This window comes from Oryzias melastigma, linkage group LG14, assembly GCF_002922805.2.
Source record: "Oryzias melastigma strain HK-1 linkage group LG14, ASM292280v2, whole genome shotgun sequence".
Lineage (NCBI taxonomy): Eukaryota > Metazoa > Chordata > Actinopteri > Beloniformes > Adrianichthyidae > Oryzias > Oryzias melastigma.
Genome location: NC_050525.1, coordinates 8967834 through 8987555, shown reverse-complemented (window position 1 = coordinate 8987555; position 19722 = coordinate 8967834). Strand labels below are relative to the sequence as shown.

Genomic DNA, 19722 nt, shown 5'->3' with positions numbered 1-19722 from the left:
TTGGAATAGAGCAGTGAAAGAAAAGAAATAAAGCGCCTGGAGAAAGATTTGCAAGACTTACACGGCTTCCACATTTGGCACCAAGCCTCTCCCAACTTAATGGACATGCAATAGTATTGGGTTGCGACATTCACGACTTTTAGCATGTTCTTGAATGTATACCCTATGTGAACAAAACATAAAACCAGATCTTCAAAACTTCTAATTCAAATTTTTTTGACAATTGACTGTGTATGAGAACTGGACTGAGTAACCTCTTTCTCCTCCTTTTCCAAACAGGAAGTGCCCACTGGTTCCAAAAAGCCAAAATCCCAAATTAAGAACTATTAATCAATTATTTTACTTGTCAGAATTACCATTTTTGCAATCTTAGTTTTTTTGAAAATGTTTCTTGCTAATCCATTTTTTTAAAAAATTACTGTTTCTGTAGTGCAAGTTATTCAAGTTATAAACTGACCAATCAGATGTCTCAACAAAAGCAGGTGATACCTGCTTGCCCTCATATTGAGCGTTCAAAATGTTTGACTGACAGAGTCCTTATAGCACGCTTTCAAGTGGTAGGGGTGTGGCTTACCAACAAACTTGCATCAAGTAAGCTAGAGGGGTTGCCATAGAAACGCTGACTTAGACCAATTTGGACCAATCACTGCCTACTGAGGATTCGTGGTTCCAACATGGTGACATTCGTATCGCAAAAAAAATGGAGACTGAACTGACTTCTTTCTGTTGGAACCTAAACCAAGAGATCTCTATAAGTGACACCACACTCATTCGGTCCAGTTCTCAGATACAGTCAATGTTTACAACTTAAAATTAGGGCTGGGTATTGATTATAACTTCCAGAAATTATTCAATTCAATTCACAAGAGCCTGAATCAATTCGATTCTGACTTTTTCCGATTCTTCAATTCAATAAAATTTTTAATTTACACATTTATACACATTTGTTTAGAATTACGTTAATAATCTAGTATATGATTTGAATATCTTTATATGAATCTAATACAGTTCACATACTGTAAAATGAGTGAAATTCCATTAAACGTTGGCGTCAAACTAGCGGACTTTAGCTTTATGTGCTAAATCGATTAATAATTTTTATGAATCGATTGTTGATCTATAAAACTTAAATCAATTCAGATCGATTAATCGATTTCATTAACCCAGCCCTACTTAAAATGATGTGAGATTGTAATTACTGGAAAGCCAAAGTCTTTCTTTGGTCCTACAGACAGACAGTTTTTGTTGTCATGACAAAAACAATCCTGTCTCAAAGACCTGCTGGCTAAAAATTCAATGAAACTAACATTTTGTCTTACAAGACAAGCATAAACTTCAAAAAATATATAAATATCTCCAAAATAGAAAATACTGAAGTTTCTTCCCTATACCTGTTCAATAAATTACCCCCATTTTTGAGTTTCGTTCCACTCAGCCTCAGTTCAGCATGATGTTTGGTGCTAATTAGCAGATGGTAGGGAGCTAGCATGCTAAATCAAATGGTGAACAATTATAAAAATTATTCTCGTTAAACATCAGCGTGTTAGCACTGTCACAGTGAGCGTGCTCACTTCTAGCCTTCAGCTCTGGTCTTTACAGTCATCAAGCTGCTGTTAGCGTGGCTTCAGACTGCTGGTCGTTTTGCATTACTGCAACTTTTTACTCTTGAAATGCGAGTTGCGTGCTTGTCATTTGTATGGATATGTACCGTTTACACACTAGGCCCGGGGTCCTCTCCTCGGAAATATGTGTTTGGGGATGTCACATTTCACCAGCGATTAATGAAGCCTGGAATGAGGACTGCTCAAAGGCATCAATGTTGATTCTGGTTAGAAACCCGAGGACAGAAATCCCTATCTTTTTAGATTATAAAAATTACAATCAATTACGGGGTTTGATGGTTGGTAATGTCAACTGCTCAGGGTCAAGAGGTGCTAGCATCCATCCCATCAGCCTGGACTTGTTTTTCATCTGTGGCATGGCAAAAATATTACACATATATTTAAAGCTACTGGGCAAATTCCTATTGTTTGGACTTAATCTTGCCTGGTAGGATTTAAAAATACACATTTTAAGCGTGCCCTTTTGTAAAAAGCACTTTATTGCTGAGTATCATTGTAAAAAGCATTGTAATTTTTCATGGTGCTGCATTTTCAGGTCTTGTTTTTTTAGACTTGTGGGTTTCTGAGGCAGAAAAAAGCTTTAAAGTTTAGCTATTAATGGGATCAATAAGCAGATTTATCAACAGAAACGTCTCAGAGGTCAAAAGGTTGTTTGGTCCAGATAAACGTTTTAATTCGTAGATGGTTTACTTTGTCTGTAAAAATTCCGTCCATCTCAAATCATTGGTTGCAGTTGGCTTGCAAGTGAATGTAGGGACTGATCAGCAAAGATGTGAATACTGGGAGACCATCCAGCGAACCAAAGACAGGTTAAGGGTTAATAGGACAAGCCATGCATCTCAGTTGGAAAGAGGACAAAACTCTCGACTCATTAGAAGACACAGAAGTCTTGAAAACAGTATATCTTTTAACAGAAGCCTGGCGATAGTCGGAAATTTTTTGGAATGGCCCGACATTTAAAATATAATGTCTTAATATTAACTATGATGGGTAAACTAAAAAAACAGTTGGTATCATATTTATGGACACAAAATGTAGAAACAACTTCAGAGGATGTTTTATGATTGAATTAAACTGATACAGCAATATGGTATCACTAAAGCAGTTTACAGTGTTACCAGAAGTATAAAAAGACAGGTATGGTAGAGATCTACTGAACTTTCTAGCCAATGGTGCAACCAGTACATGCAATGTCCAGTCCCAACTTTGCACAAAAACGCTCCATAGCCAGACAAGCCTCCAACAGAATGAAAGGAAATGTAATGAGCTCAATAGCAACAGAAGATTGGATGATACAATGAAGTACAGTGCTATCCAATCACTAGACACTTTATTAGGTACACCTTGCTAGTACTGCGGTATACCCCCTTTTGCCTTCATCCTTGGTGGCATAGATTCAGCAAGGTACTGGAAACATTCCTCGGAGAGTTTAGTCCATATTGACATGATAGCATCATACAGTTGCTGCAGATTTGTTGGCAGAACATCCATGATGACAATCTACCGGTCCACCACATCCTAAAGGGGATCTTTCGGTTTGGTGACTGTGGAGGTCATTGGGGTCCAGTGAAGTCAGTGTCATGTTTAAGAAATCAGTCTTAGATGATTCCAGCTTTATGACCTGGCGCCCCATACTCCTGGAAGTAGCACCAGAAGATGGTACACTGTGGTCATAAAGGGATGGACATGGACAGTAACAATACTCAGGTAGCCTGAGTCTTGTAACCATGATCAATTGGTACTAAGGGGCCCAGAGTATAGTAAGAACATATCCCCCCACACCATTGCACTACCACCACTAGCCTAAACCGTAGATACAAGGCAGGATGGATCCATGCTTTCATGATGACAAATTCGGACCCTACCATCTGAATGTTGCAGCAGATATGGAGTCACATCGTTTGTTTTTCCAATCTTCTATTGTCCAGTTTTGGTGAGTCTGTGTGAATTCCTGTTCTCAGCTGACAGGAGTGACTCTTGGTGTGTTCTTTCGCTGCTGTAGACCATCTGCCTCACGGTTGGACGTGTTGTGTGTTCAGAGATGCTCTTCTGCAGACCTTAGTTTTTACTAGTGGTCATTTGAGTTATTATTGTCTTTCTATCAGCTGGAACCAGTCTGGTCCTTCTCCTCTGACCTCTACCATCTACGAGACATTTCCATCCAGAGAACTGCTCCTCAGTGGATATTTTCTCTTTTTCTGACCATTCTCTGTAAACCGTAGAGATGATTGTGGGTGAAAATCCCTGTAGATCATCAGTTTCTGAAATATTCAGACCGGGCCATCTGGCACCAACAACCATGCCGTGTTTAAAGTCACTTCAATCACCTTTCTTTCTTGTTTCAAAGCTCAGTTTGAACTCCAACAGATCCTCTTGACTATGTCTACATGCCTAATTAGATTGAGTTGCTGCCATGTGATTGGCTGATTCGAAATTTACGTTAACAAGCACTTGGATAGGTGTGGCTAAGAAAGTAGACAGTGTATATTTTACACTAGTAGCCCCAGCATTTATTCCAAAAAAATATTTGGGTGGGGTTCAAAAGTGACCGAGCCTAAAGGAGACCGGCGTCGATTTTTCAGGATATTTCTTTGAACTTGTTTACAGGAACGGATGTCAATAAGAGACAGGCCGCTAATAGAATTTACACAGAAAATTAAAAATGTCTCATGGGGAGACTAGAGTACAAAGGAGTTCCCAAATGATCATAAGTTTATGAAATAGCTTTTTGTACTATACTTTATTTTGACTTCATGCTTTTTTCCCCAATAGTCACAGATTGTGTTGCTCCCTAACTGCAGCAGTTGTCACTGCATGATGTCCAAAAAAATTAGATCCGCTCTTGAAAATGAAACGTAAAAGCGAACCAAGGTCAACACTCCTTGCTCAGGTGAACTTAGTCAGCCAGGCTGTCCTGATCTGAACACACCCTTGAAATCGAGTGCGGCACAGCTTTTTTGCTTGGTCATTGAAACAGACTGTGTTCTCGCTGCTTCAGGTGTGGTTAGATTTACAAGCTGCTCTTTCTACCCTCACCAACTAAAAATGAGCGCCGCAAAGAAAATAAATCTAAATGTGGACCCATAAATAGCATCATGTCCTCAACCAAAGGACAAAAAGTCCCAGCGAAGAGTTTTCACTGAATTAATTAATAACCAAAAGTCTTTAAAGAGGTTGATGTTGAACCGGCCCAAGAGGCAGAAAATTATTTGCTCAATATTGCTGTTTATTTTCCAGTCACTGAAATTAAATAACACTTGTCAGCAGGAGTCACTTTGCGTCTTTATTCAGGAAATAGGGTATGAAAGAAGGTGTAAACGCGCAATGTTTTGTAATCAAATTAAAAGAAGACAATCTTAACTCTTTTTAAATTTTGTTTTTCGGGCTGTTTTCATACTCAACAGTCCTTATCGAAAGCAAGACAGCAACTTAAAAAGTCAGAGCTCTGACAGCTTCTTGAATCAGAAATGAGAAAATATATTACCTGATTGTATCCACCTATGTTGCAAACATTGTAGAGAATTTACCTTTTGGGGACTAATACAAAAAATAAATGTTTAAAAAGTAAAAAAGGAAAGAAATTCTGCATATTAGTCCACAAAGGGCAAATGAAAAAGACATTAGCTTTCTTTACTGTATAAGCCTTTATTTGTAAAAAGTCGGTTGTTTGAATGTTAACCCTTTTTTAAACCACATACTTGAACATTTTGTATTTGTAAAAAACACATTTTGTTCAAACACCTAAAAAAGCTGATTGACACTATAACATTAATTTGCACTGACAAAAAGAAATACAACTTGGTACTACACAAATGTTGAACCCAAAGAGTACTGATACTCCAAATGAAATCCAACACCTCATTATTAAACAACTGAAACAAATAAGCGCCAAATGTGAACAAAACGATTTACAGTACAAAACCCAAATGCAGTTTTCTTTCAGTGCCAGTACATCAGATGAAATTACATTTCCTTCTCATGATAAAACAACAACAACGGTAAGAATAACAATCCATAACAAATGCAACAAATGCGAAAAATCAGAAAATGAACACATCAATGAATCAAAATTACTAATACAGAAAAATAAATGAGCTGTGTATATTGTGGGCTTCTTCATCTCTCTGTCAAATAATTGAAATAGTGAAAAAAATCTTCTTTTTTTTGTTCTTTTACTTCCTGGTTTAACACAAGACAGTCTTTCTGGTAGGGCCTCACAAAGAGGGAGGTTCAGAATACTGATGTGTAGCAAGAAATCAACACAGCCTCTTGTGAGTGACCCTCACACTGTAGTTGATAGGAGGCCACGACCAGAGAAAACCTATCAAAGAGAAAATCAGGGAACACCCTCTCTGTGTGCAATCACATGGCTTCTACGTTCAGATGCTACTGGTGAGCATCCTTTACATCCTTTGTAGTTGAAGGGTGTCTGATGTTAATGCTTATGCTAAACCTGATAAATCTACAGCATGCACTTGGTGCATCTATCCCAGATTGCGTGATTTACAGTAAATACATTTTTTTGAAGTACATAATCGTGATTCGCTTGAATCACATGATCCGTGGTTACCTTTGTCCTCCAGCTGTACAAAAGATTTCTTTTACAAGATTTATAGAGCTGGCTGTAAAACAAGTGCAATTTGAGCATGTAAACACTGGATCTTACTTTTTTTTTATTTTCCTGGCTGTGGAGATGGACTGGATGATGTAGAGTAAAAATATAGGAAAATAAACCTTTTAAAACTTAGGTCATGCAAAACAAAACCTACAAGGTATGTACAAAATAGCAAAAATGACAACAAAAGTTCTTCTTACAGTGAGGAGTCTTTGGTGGGTCAGCCATGTGAAATGTAATATTTGACATTTTGCTGCAGTGGATTGGAGCAGAAAATGTTTGATGAATTACTCAGAAATCCTGTAAAATTTAACCTGCTTTTACCCACCAAAAAAGTTAAATTTGTATCAGGAGGCAAAAGTGTTTTGGAATTTCTATTTTTTTTTTCTTTGTTTAGCACACCTCACTAAAATATGCTACCGTTGCATTTAATTTATGGTTAAAATGTATTTAAAAAGCATGAAAATTTACTATTAGGAGCTTGTTAGTCATCAAGTCAGTAACTATTTACACAAACGAGAAATAATTTATCTTTAGAATAAAAGTAAGCATGCTTAGGTTGGTTCAAAATCTTTTTTTGTCTACATACCTAGACATAAAAATATATTAAAAAAAATGTAACTGCTAGATATGAGGGCTTGTGTCTTGATTTGCGGTTTCTTTTGCTCTACAAATGCCTAACTGGGTATTTTTCAACAACTCTTGAACTTGTTTGTCAAGCTTTTTGAAATGGTTGGGGGTTTGTGATGTCACATCCTGCCAAGATGGCAACGAAACGATTACAAAACCCATCAATTTTTACAGTTGTTTGCGTCTTGTTTAAGGGCACTCACAGCCGTCCTTGTGGAGCAGCAGAATAGGAGACCTCTCTAAAAACACTGTTCTCTCTTTTTTTTTATATAGAAAAATATTAAACAGATGAATCATGTTTTTAGGCACATGGAGCATGAATCACTTCATTAGAGCTCAACATAATCAGAATTGTCGTCATAAAGTTGAAAAATTCAAGGTAGAAACCTTTCAATTCTTGAAATTAGCAACTTTAATTGAGCACTAATTCTTCTGTTATTGGTTTATGTTATCACTTGTTAATTGGCAAATATTGTGTTTGATCACAGTGGTGGTATTTAGCTACATTAGTTTCATTAATCTGTTTCAACAAATAAATCTATTGTGTTGTTCGTTACTCCTTGGGAGCAGAACTTCTTGCTAAGTCCTTGTCTTTTTTCATCACAGTTTAAAGCATTCTGACTAAAATTTTTTAGCCAAAATAAAATGAAGTTAAGCAGGAAAAGATAAAGCTTATAACAGGATGCCGGTCCATCTGCAGAATTACTATTAACTAATCACTATAAGCGTTCTGAGGAAAACTTAGCATGCTAACGTTTAAGCTAACACCTAGACTTAATGAAAAAATCAGGCAAATTCAGAAAAGCTCAAGGCCACTGGAAACTCCTTCACTGTAAGAGGAATTTGTGTTGACTCCTCGAATTATTTTGCCCACACCGTGTACTTTATGTTTTTCACTTTTAGGTTTCGTTTGCAGAAGTATGCCAATGCTAGAAAAGCTGTCCATGCCGTTAGCAGTGAGGCTAGCTGGTATTACGAACTGCCATGTTTTTGTTCATGCATTAAGAACTATTCAGTGAAAGATATTATATTTACAGTACATTTCACATGTAATTACACATATACACTAGAGGCAAGAAAATTCACATTGAAATCGGTTCAACACCTTTTTTCCCTACCCTTCTGTACTCCTCACACAAATAAAGAAATGTATTCTCCCTCTTTTGTTTAGACAAATATTCTAAAGAAAGCTTCAAACAGAATATCCTCACAGCTTCTGGGATGAAGGTGCTGATTTAATGGCCTGAAAGCAGGATGTAAGTATGTCGGATAGGAATGGGCGGTTTTAGTGTGGGCCTGGAAGGGCTAATAATGTGTTCCCCTCCGTGGATGTTTAGGGCTCATTAAGGATGTGTGTCTTGGAAAAAAAAAATACCTGAACTGTATGTTTGTATACAATTCTTAAAGCACTCTGAATGAGAAATTGATGTTAAGTTAGTTTGCATTGCAAATGCAATACTCGGCGGGCATCTCACAGAGAGCACGGTTGAGCCAGACCATGCTTTTATCAAACTCTGGCCTCATATTGTCTTCGTAAATATACTTCAACAGTTTGGCAAGTTGGTAGTGTGCAGAGCAATAAATAAATAAAAAATAGTATATTATCCGAATGATTCTAAATTCTTGTAACATCTAATTAATTTAATCAATAACCAAATTAAATAAAAAAGCAACATATATATATAAATGGTCACATCCAAAGTAGCCCTAATGCAGGGACCCCTTGCTACATTAAACATCATAAGTATTATACTAATCGTAAACGAGTCAATACTCCATAAATGTTATAGAATTCCACTCCTCATCTAACTGTAAAAACTAAATACTAATAAGAGAATTACATCTAGTATTTCATCTGAGTGTCTCACGTGACAGAACTTCAGGAGTCAGAAGTTCAGCTTGCAGCATACGTGTCACAGGGATGTCTACAATGAGTTTAAAGGGGATCGTCATAGTCAGTTCACAGGTGTCAGGGAGTACTACTGCATATGTGGAGAAAGCACAATAAAGCTTTTGTGTCCCACACGATGTCATTTGGTCGCAATTTACTGCAGAGAGGTGCTAAATTTAAGATGGAAAGAAGAATGGAAATAAAAAGACAACATCTTCGCTTCATTGTTTTTTTGTTCTTTTTTAGTTGATGTGTGTCCACCGGAAGTCCGACTATGTTTTTGTGTCAAATCCTTGATGTGCTCTGACAACCCACTTTTGAGTTTTTTATTTTTCCAAAACTGCTTTCAAGCTTATTTTTTTAGTACAAATCTGGTTTCTTCATGTATTTTTGCTAATCTCCATTTTTTTTTATCTAAGCTTCTTAAACACGTCTTATTTAAGGCACTCTGTATAAGATGTAAACAAAAAGAAACACTGAAACGACATCACAGCTCAGGCCACAACACTGTACGAACTTCACGATGACTTGGGGAGACTGCTTCTGATCAGTATTTCTTTTTGCAAACATCTCATTCATGCTACACCAATGCGGTCTACAGCAGAGCCATGACACGTCCATTTCTTGACACTCTGCAGCCCTCTTTGTTTTTGTAAAAATTCACTTATTTTGTATTGGCAAGTTGACAATTTCGATGTTTTTTTTTTTTTTTAACTATACCTTATCTGTACCCCGTCTTTTCCTGCGAACCTTTCCAACAGTGTATCCATTTTTGTTGTCTTCTTTTGTCTTTACTGCCTACTTGATGGCTGTTTAAACTCTAAAACAAAACCATGAAGTTGGACTAAACAGAACACAAGTTCAAACACTTTTCATTTCTCTGCAAATAAACCTGAGTGCCATAAATGCAACGTAGGTGTAAATTTTGAGACAAACAGTATGAATTATAGGCATTTCGGTCATCACGTAATTCAATTAATGGCTATTTCTCAGACATTTTTTCCCCAAGTGTAACCAAGTTTTTTTTTTTCAGATTTTTTTTTTTTGTTTTTGTTTTTTTTTACGGAGTGCGATCATCAAAATATGAGATGTGGAACCCGTTTTCTCTGCTTGGGATTCATCAAAACCATCCTAGTGGTCTTGCCTAACAACACAGCGACCTGAACACAGAAGAAATAACAGAAACAAACAAAACAAACTAAAATGGCAACTTGCCAAACGGATCTTTTGGAATACAGATGTCTTTACCGAGGAATAATTGGAAACAAAGAACAAACAAAGGCAATCCCCTGTTTCTCTTAACACAAAGCGTGACGGGAGGTGAATGGACTCTGCATCTATAGAGAATGTGAATAAACTGTCAAGAGGAAAGAAACACGCACAGGAATACTTCCATGAGAATACTGAATGATAAAATGTACAGAATATGCAAACTTTTTTCTTTCGTATCATCGTCAACCTTTGACTCTTCCGTCTCATAATGCCCTAAGCTCTAGAACATGTTCGGACACCCTTGGAAATCACAGTATTTTTCAAGACAAAATCATATCTACATTACTCAGTACTTGTTTTTAACCGTGATGAATATTAAAAAACAGAACGAAACAAACTAAAGAAAAAAGGCTCCCCACCCCCGCCCCTACACGAGGATGCGTTTTCTCAAAATGACATGAAAAGGAATACAAGTTTGTGTTAGCTTTGGGGCGGAGGTGCAGCGGTCAAACATCCCAACCGTGTGGCCCCCTCCGGCGCGGAGACCAGCAGGCCAGAGTTGATGCCTAATAAAGAGAACAATACCACTTCAAAAAACCCGAGGAACAACACATAATCCAAACGTGGTTGCTGTACATAGTAAAACCGGAGTATTCCGTGTGTGTTATCCATGTGATGGCTGGGGGAGGGGTGGGTTGTGAGGATGGGGTGGTCTCGGTGTTTGTGGGGTCAGAAGGAGTGTGGGGGTTTTCGGAGGTTTCTGCCAAGGATCTCACTCAGCCGATGTCTGAACAGACAAGCCACCACTGACTTGATGAGCTGCAGAGGAGGATTTCTGAGTCGATAAAAAGTCAACGGGACTCTGAGACATCTTTTCCTTCTCAAGAGCATTTGCTTTTTTCTTGAACATTTTTTTTATCTTTCTTTCTTTTTTTTTTTCTTTTATAGCAAAAATATCATGCAGTCTTTAGTTCCAGAAACCCCTGATGGGATTTATTTGTTTGTTAGTTTCAGGAGGAAAAAAGAAAACTCAAAGCCTTGAAATTCTTCTCGCACAAGTAAACATTCAAGTCATCCTAGCAATACTTTGTACAGCAGAAAGGTCCTTCGGATTTCACATGTGTGTATATATAAATATATTATATAGAAATATGCATATACATATTTTCAACTTGTATATGTGTATACATATTTTGGAACTGTATCAAAGCCAATTTAATGTGCTCTCAAAATATGGCCCATGATTCCTAGTGGGATGCACATCAATTCACATAGTACAACCAGTAGATTAGGTTGAAAAATCCAAAGGTGATGGGAAAAATGACCCGGGACCACTTGTCAATGGTGCTAACATCTGAGAGGTTTGGGATTTTCAACTTGAGCTTTGAGGAGCGCCGTCTTAGCCGGCAGTTGGCCCGACTCCTCATGGCACTCCGGTCCAGCGAGTGATGGCTGTAGCCATCTCGAGGCGCCATAGGCTTCCTGAATTGGACTCCGGAGCTGTCGAAGGACATCACGGAATTCCGAGAGTCACTGACGCTGCTCCCCACGTCAGAAGGCATCACCTCGTTGTTCATGTCCAGTGTGGTGAGGAGGATGTTCCCGTAGGCATCCACCTGAGAGGAAGGACACAGAAAGTCAGGGAGGGCGGAAATACAGAGTGGCCCCAGATCCCCAAAGACTTGCTATCTAAGCCCCCTGTCATCCTTAAAGCTGTCAACCTAAAGCAAAATGCAGGGATGATATGGAATGTACTTTCTGGCATGCAACAGAAATAACTAGCAAGAGTTTAGACATTAAATATTTATCATTTCACTTGCAAAAAAAGTGACAAAAAATGGATTAGTATTAATCATTCCACTTTTTAGTGAAAGCTGGCCTACAGCTGATATGATTGCTAAATACATGTACCCCAACTTTTCTTTGTTCCTCGAGATACAGATTTCTTCGCTGTGTAAATGACCTGAAGGTGTTGGTTTGAAACGGCACGGAAATGGAGTCCTTGCAATGTGAAAGAAAAAATGAAAAGAACATTAAAACGACTCTAAAATACAAGCAGATTATCATTTTTTTTCGCGTAACACACAGAGTAAACAGGAACAACTCTTTAATAGCATAGAATTGAGAACTTCACACACAGAGAACAAGGGCAGCTTTATTCAGTCTCGATGTAGCAGGAAATGTTAGCTGCAATGCCAATTTTCGTGACTTGTATTTGGATGTTTTGTCTGATTTACTGAGGAAACATGCCTTAAAACATACAAGGGGGCAAAGGGAGACTGAATAAAGCCCACAGCATCAACATAGACATCGGCCTAAATAAGAAATGGGAATGTTAACACCACTGTTGAGTTAGATGAATTGGTATTTCAATGAAAAAGGCTTAGCTCGATAAAAAGCAGTCAGTGCTTGAGGGAGAAGCGATGGATGATGGTGGGTGAATGCGTATAGGGCTGTGCTTGCATTAGTGCGCTTTGAAAGATAGACCGATGTGTTTGTAAATCAAAGAATTGCTAAAAATCCTATGCGCAAGAGTTTTTTTTTTCCTTTTTTTCTAGGTGAACTCTCACTGATACTGAGAATGAAAGTAAAGTTGCAGCAAAAAAGATGCAAACCTGTTCCCTCAGGCGCTTCTCTTCGTATCTCGTGCGCTCGTTGTTGACTTTGCCGAGCCTTTCACTGAGCTTCTTCTGCTGCGCAGGGCCCCGGCCAAAGAACACATAATTTACAAAGGCATATTCAAGCAGGGCCAGGAACACAAACACAAAACAGCCCATGAGGTAGACGTCGATGGCTTTCACATATGGAATCTTTGGGAGAGTCTCCCTAAGGTGGGTGTTAATTGTTGTCATGGTAAGCACCGTTGTCACACCTAAAAAAGACAAAGACAAAATTTTTTAAAATATAATGAAGTTGGCTTTTTAAATAAATATTGCTTAAAATAATCTTTTACAAAGATTTCAAGAGAAATGACCAATGATAGTACTTTGTTGACCCAGGTCTATTGGCATGGTCTCAATGTTGGGATGGTACTACTTCATCCTTAATATCTGAACATTAAAGCTAATTTCTTTGTAGATATTGCAATCTTATTGATCCCTATTGGCTTAGACTATTTCTTGATTTCATCTTTAAAAACCAATATTTCACATAATTTTTTATATTAAAACAAAATCAATGGACTTGCTGGTAAGTGGAAAAACATTTACTTTTAATGGTAAGAGAGGTCCCATTTTCTTGTTGGATATGTCTGTGATTGCATTTGGTTTTTTATTTTATTTTATTTTTTTTAATTTAAAATACAATTTAACACTCACTCTTTAGATTCCAACTCTAGAAGAAAGTTCTCTTGTTGTAGCTGGAACTGACAGCATGGTTCTTGTTCAGGGGATTGACATGTCTAAACCCTGAAGTTTATTACAATTGATAGGGCTAAAATATATATATATATATATATATATATATATATATATATATATATATATAAAACATATATAATATACATATACAATATGTATATTATACATTGATATATAATATAAATATACAACTTTATTAACCTTTTTAACACCAGTGCTTTAGCTCCAGTGTTTACATTCTTTCAACTACCATAACTCTTCAACCGTTTAGCCATTTAGCATAATGCCAGCGAAATATGAACAGGAGAAAAGCAGCCGTGCAATGGGATGCAACACTTTACAGTAGTGAAGTGTTTACGCAATCTGATCCCCTGCTTATTTGCGTTTCTTTATTCATAATTTCACGTATTTGGATATTTTTTTCTGTCATGTCACTCTTCTGGTTCATTGGTTCAAAAACTCTGACAACTCAAGATGTTTGTACAAATGCTTTGCATCCGATTGGGGTACAGCGCTGCTGAAGTGTGTCTCCGCACAGCAGAGCCCCCTCCAGAGCGCAGAGGGGTAGAGGAGCGGGGAAGCTTTGTCCGCGCTCTCCCGCCCCTCCGCGAGAGGAGCACCTCTTCCTCTCTCCATGCACCTGCATGGAGAAATGGCATCAACTGACTCAGAAGCATCTGAAAAAAATCCTGATATGTTGAAAAAGATAATGACGGTGGATGATTATCATCTTCGGCCGTGGGTGGGTGGAGGGGGTTCTCCGTATTCGCGGATTCCTCCAGTCCCTAACCCCCCGAAAATATGGGGGGAATACTGTATGCCAATTCTTTAATGGAGAAAAGCACCATTATTTGACACTTTGTGTTAATAATGTGTTGGTGCAAAGCCAATATGAAAAGAGGCTTTTCTCCAAGCTAGAATCCACTGATTCTCGTTGATCGTATGAACGGTCAAACAGCTCTCCTAGGTCAAAGATTGTGTGTTTTTTAGGGATTGTTGGCGATATCTCTGGTGTTAAAGGGTTAAAAAAGACATCTCTATTTAAGTGCTTTTTCTCCTTTTCATGAGGAACCTTGTTGCCATCTCAGCAACTAAATTACATTTAGACTTATTTGTATGTTTTGAGTTTAAATGCATAAACATTGAGCCTTAAACAAACTATGTGTGCACAAAGCTAATGATTTCTTATGGAGTTTTTTCAAGATTTTCTTCAAAGTCCAGCTACTAAAAAAAATAATAATAACTTTTGGTAGTTAGTGCTATTTCCAGGATCATTGTTTATATTTTATGCTGAGAATGTTTTATCGTTAAGTTGTATAGAAAGAAAAGGGTTGTAAGAAAAATGTTCAACCATAAAAACATGTCACCAAGGATTAAATGTGGTGGTGGGAGCATCATGATTTGGGGCTATTTTAGAACTAATGGAACACCCAAGAAAAGGCACACAACAGATGGAGACAGGGGAAGCTTTAGATAATTTCAGCATGGAAACAGTAATAATGATGATACTCAGGGCAATGTGGGCGTTTCAAACTAATAAAGCTTTCAGATATGTCAAAATGGTTGAAAGACAGATACATTAAGCTCCAGTAAACTTATATAACAATCCTATTAAATGTTTTAGCTCTACTCGGGAGGAAAAAAAGAGATTTTGTTCTTATAAATATTGTGAGGACGTCAGGATACAGGACAAAAATAGCAGTTTTTTATAGAACCACCTCTGGCTCTGTAATGCAACAATAAACTGTGAAGTAACCTTTTTACTTGGTTATTTATTCTTTGACAATCCTTTCGTCACTTAAGCAAAATACTTTTTTCTAACTTTATGTCTATCAAAAGTACAGCACTTTAAATTACAAATAATGTGGTACATATTAACAAAGACAATTCATGTCGCTACATGGAATTTAAAACGGTACTTGTTTATTAATCTGAAATGTAAATTACAGATTTCACCTGCTACAGTAATAAAAACATTTATTTTATTGTTTAACTTGTAATTTTTTAAGATTATTTTATTAAAACTACTTACTGTATTATAACTGGATTTAGCAATTAATGCTTAATTTTATAAGTTAAGGAAGATATAAGAGCAAAGTAAATATGGTTTTGCTGCAGTAGTACTCTAATAAATTTATTTATTTTTTTATTTTTGGGAGTAAGATGGTGTAATAGAAGGGAGGTGTCCATTTCACAGTTGATAGGTTTAGTAAAAAGTAATGGACCTGAGTGGACATCAATCATTTATGGTCTGTTAATTGTGTCACGAGTGTTTGTACAAAATCTACTAAATCCATTCCTGTACTTTTTTGCAAACATTTGCAAATTTTTTTTATTTTTTTATTTTTGTTTTTTTAGAGTGATAGGCTGGAATTGGCAGCTGCTTCCTTTTAAAAATACATAATTTTTGGGTGATATTTACAGACATTTCTTCATTAGCTGCTGTGGTCAGTAGGAGAACTTTTACACATTTTTGTCAATTTACTAAATGATCTGCAGGATTTTGTTTCTCATCAGTTTTCAAACATTCCCTCATCCCGATTTTCCAATTAATTATTTGAATTTTGCATTTAGTTTGTTTTTAAACCTAAAACTATTGTACAGTGTATTGGACTGGATATTTTGCTTTGTGCCTCACTGGAAGATGTTTTTTGCATTTGAACAACACAAAATTTGTTGTTTATCTAACATTTGCATTTAAACCATGTCTTCAGAAAAATCCTTCAGACCACATAGAGAACAGTGTAAACACTCATAACAAAGCAACAGTAGAATCAGCTGAGTCACAGCTGGCCCTTTCAGAGAGAGATTGACTTGGCTGCAGACAATATGTCACATGACATCATTGGCTGGAAGCGGAAATTAAACAACTTACCTTAACCTTGACCCAAAAGTGTTAAGAATTTTAAAAAGAAAACTTTCATTGAAGTTTAATATGGGAATAACTGTAATTTTAAGGTTTTTTCTTTTTGTGGTATGAGGAGGACTTCTGGATCTAGTCAAGGACTTCCAGTTGTGGCCATTGCACTAGAACAACTAGTCCAGGGTTCTCAAACTCAATTTACCTTAGGGGCCACTGAAGGCAGAGTCTGGCTGAGGCTGGGCTGCATACCATTTGTGCCAAAAATATGTTTTTGCATCCACTGTCTATGTCTACTGAAGAAGTTTTTTGAACATTTGTTCATGTCTATGTACTACTAAGGAATATCTTCTGTGAAACGGGGCTAACGACGTTGACAGCTGTTGCTAACGACAAAAGCAAACGCAAAGCTTTAAGCATAAAGCAAGCTGAAACATTGCAAAACCAATACTAAGCTTTCATCAAAGAAGTGTAGACATGCAGGAGATATTGGTTAGGAGACATTGAACTTTCATATTAAGGCGGGGACTGCAAAATATTGACTCGGGAGCAGCAAATGGCCTGTGGGCTGCCAATTTGAGACCCCTGAACTAGTCCTCGATATCTACCTCGATATCCAGCCAGTTTTAAAAAATCAGAATCCAATGGAAAAGAAAAACGTCCGTGCCCCTTCCTGACACATCCCTGAATTAGGGAGACCCAGACTTTTGGTTACACAGTTAGGCAGTATTAAGAAGGGTCTTGCTTAAAGGGTAACAAACCCTAAATGAACTTTTTTTTGGCTGTTTACCTCAATAAATGGGGCTTTAAAAGTGCTGTCTGTTGGTCATTGCAAAATTTTTGACAAGGTAAAATAAACTCGTTTAATTCTTGAAAATATAGTCAAAAACGGTCTGTGTGCTGCCCTCTAGAGGTTGAAATGAGATATTACATTTGAATCTGGTGATTGGTCAAACTATTTAAATCTGACATAATTTCAGAAGTCCCACGTCATGATCTGCAGCTCCAGTAATGATCACAGTCCTGTTCCCCAGCCCCACCCCTCTGACTGGATTTCCACATTTTGGCTGTGGGCGGAGTCAGCCTCTAACTTCCCTGTTTGGTTACCCTTTAAGGACCCACACTGGATGAGGGTAATTGCGCTCCCTGGGAATTGAACCCAGGTGTCTCTACACCCAACCAACTGAGCCATGCTGGCAGATTTCATTTATCGTGAGTTATTTTTAGAATGTAACTCTTGTGATAACCAAGGGAACACTATTTTGTACATTGTACATGTTTGTCTGACCTTCAAAGCAACTAGAATGCAAAAGTATAGCACCAAACACCAATGATGGTAAGGGTTTGAGAATATTGGCTGTTGATTTAATTCTTCCAGCCAGCAAAGTGGATTTTCACCCCCAAAAACATCTAACATGAACAACATCAATGAGTTGGGCTGTCATATTGATTGATTACTCGTGGGAACAGAAAATTGGTTGTTAAAGCAGCAGCGGTTGTCTCACCAAGGGCCACCCTAGCTGCAGAGGCATCATAATTAATCCAGAAGGAGACCCAGGAGAGGATGGTGATCAAGATGGAGGGCATATACGTCTGCAAGATGAAATATCCGATGTTCCTCTTAATCCTGAAACTCAGTGAAAGCCTCGGATATGAACCTGTGTGGAGAGAGGACAGACGACAGCTCGGAAAAGTGAAGGGCAAAAGTGTAAACAAGTCGTAAAAAGCAAAGAAGAATGAACCACTACAGAGTTCCAGAGTCTACACTTTGACAATACGCAGGATGGTCATTTCCCCGTTTGTTCAGATGAAGCACTTAATTTCCCCAAAGCGATAGAATCCTTTCCGGGGACAAGTTCGATCCCAATTAAACATGGCAGAAAGTCGCAAACATGGCACATTTTTCTGCAACCCCCTATCTCAGCAGGCAGCTCCAACATCCCTCTGAGAATTGTCACAGTGAACAGCTCCGCTTTTCTTTGGCTCTTTCTCTCTCCCTGAACACAAGCAAAAGGGCACGTTAAAAGTGGATAATTGCTACTCGTGCCCTCACACGGACGGAAGAAAGAAAGAGCGCACAGTGAGAGATTCACGGTAAACTCAGGCAGAACGGATCAGCTGGTTTAGCTGAGGCGCTAATTGTTCTTTTGATTAGGCTTTAATTTAAAGCCACCAAAACAATGCTGAGACCAAATGCAATGGAAACACGTGGAAAACAAAGCAGATCACTATATACAGCCTGGACTTCAAACTGTTTTTACCATAGTTTCAAATAAAAAACTTTGATCAAAACATCTGCCTGTCCAACACAGTGACCAGTCTCTTTCTGCTTAAAGACACACTTAGAAGAAAATAATGTTTTTGGTGTTTTAACATGTTTTAGTGGCATTTTTTTTATTATGATGGAGGACATATATAAGGAAAATTCAGCTTAAAATTGCATTTCTGAGTATTACTTCAATCAAATTGTTGTGGGTCAAGAGAAGACAAAAAAAAATTATTTTAAAAAATATTGTATTTGTGACGTAGAAGAATACTGGGCAGGCCATAAGCCCACTGCTCCACTCTATTCTGATGCATCCACCTGTAGACAAACAGATCCATGAACGTCTTTGCTTTCCTCATCTGAGCTGGAAGACTGGATACTCAGGGCTAGTGGGAGAGATAATAAAAAGATGGATGCCGGGAAGTGCGGGAAGGCTTACTCCACGCCAACAGTCTAGCTTACAACTCAGAGGCAGATTTCCAATGAACTCCTGCCACTCTGCAGAAACTATGTCCAAGAAAACGACATAGACTTTTTAATTTAGGCTAAAAACAACATAATTATAATTAAAAGACAGCTGGGAACAATTTAAAAATAGTTCAAAAGATGATTGGAGAGAGACTTTAAATAATTTAAGGTTGTAATCAAAAGAAAAACATTGAATTAATGCTTGATTTAATACCTAATAAATGTGATTGCTGTTATTGGTAATTTCTAATACAAAAACGGAGAAAAACTACACAAAATGTGTTAAAAGTAGCTTAAATGTTAATATTTTAAACTTTTGCATTAATTTAGTTAAGTTAGGAATAACTGACATCAAATAAAAGAATTTCTCTGGCATTTAGGAAGATTAATAAATAAAGGTTTAATTAGAAATTTGCAATGTTTTGTATAGAAAAAAACATCTTAAAATATGTTAGTCTCTGAAAGTTACAGTTATTATTTTTTCAGCAATGAGCTCATATGTAAAATACCTGACAATATTTTGTTTGGTTTGAGAAATGAACAAAAATTTTAACACGTTTAAAATTTCAATCAAAAGGGACAAATAAATCTCTTTGCCATGGTTTAAAAACCAAGTTATACATAATCCAAGTTGTTATCAATTCTTAAACTTCCACTCCAATCATCTTTTTATCTAATTTAAAAGTGGTCTTAGTGATCTTTTATTTATAATTATGTTGTTTTATCCCTAAAAAAAAGAGAAAAAACTGCGTTGTTCTCAAGAACATAGTTTCTGCAGAGCAGCAGGAGTTCATTAGAA

The 19722-nt window shown here is 37.3% G+C and overlaps 1 protein-coding gene across 2 annotated transcripts in view; it reads right to left on the bottom strand.

Moving 5' to 3' along the window:
* Positions 1–4886: 4886 nt before the first annotated feature.
* The window catches only part of gabrb4 (gamma-aminobutyric acid type A receptor subunit beta4), a 76433-nt gene continuing 61597 nt past the window's right edge, over positions 4887–19722 (bottom strand). Inside the window, exons 7-10 of one of the 2 annotated variants that reach the window (XM_024265887.2) lie at positions 17695–17847; positions 12586–12842; positions 11882–11971; positions 4887–11586 (exon numbers count right to left, since the gene is read on the bottom strand). In XM_024265887.2, the coding sequence (XP_024121655.1) occupies positions 11233–11586; positions 11882–11971; positions 12586–12842; positions 17695–17847 (854 nt within the window). In that variant the 3' untranslated portion in view covers positions 4887–11232. The remainder of the gene's footprint in view (positions 11587–11881; positions 11972–12585; positions 12843–17694; positions 17848–19722) is intronic. The other variant, XM_024265888.2, reaches the window with a different exon arrangement.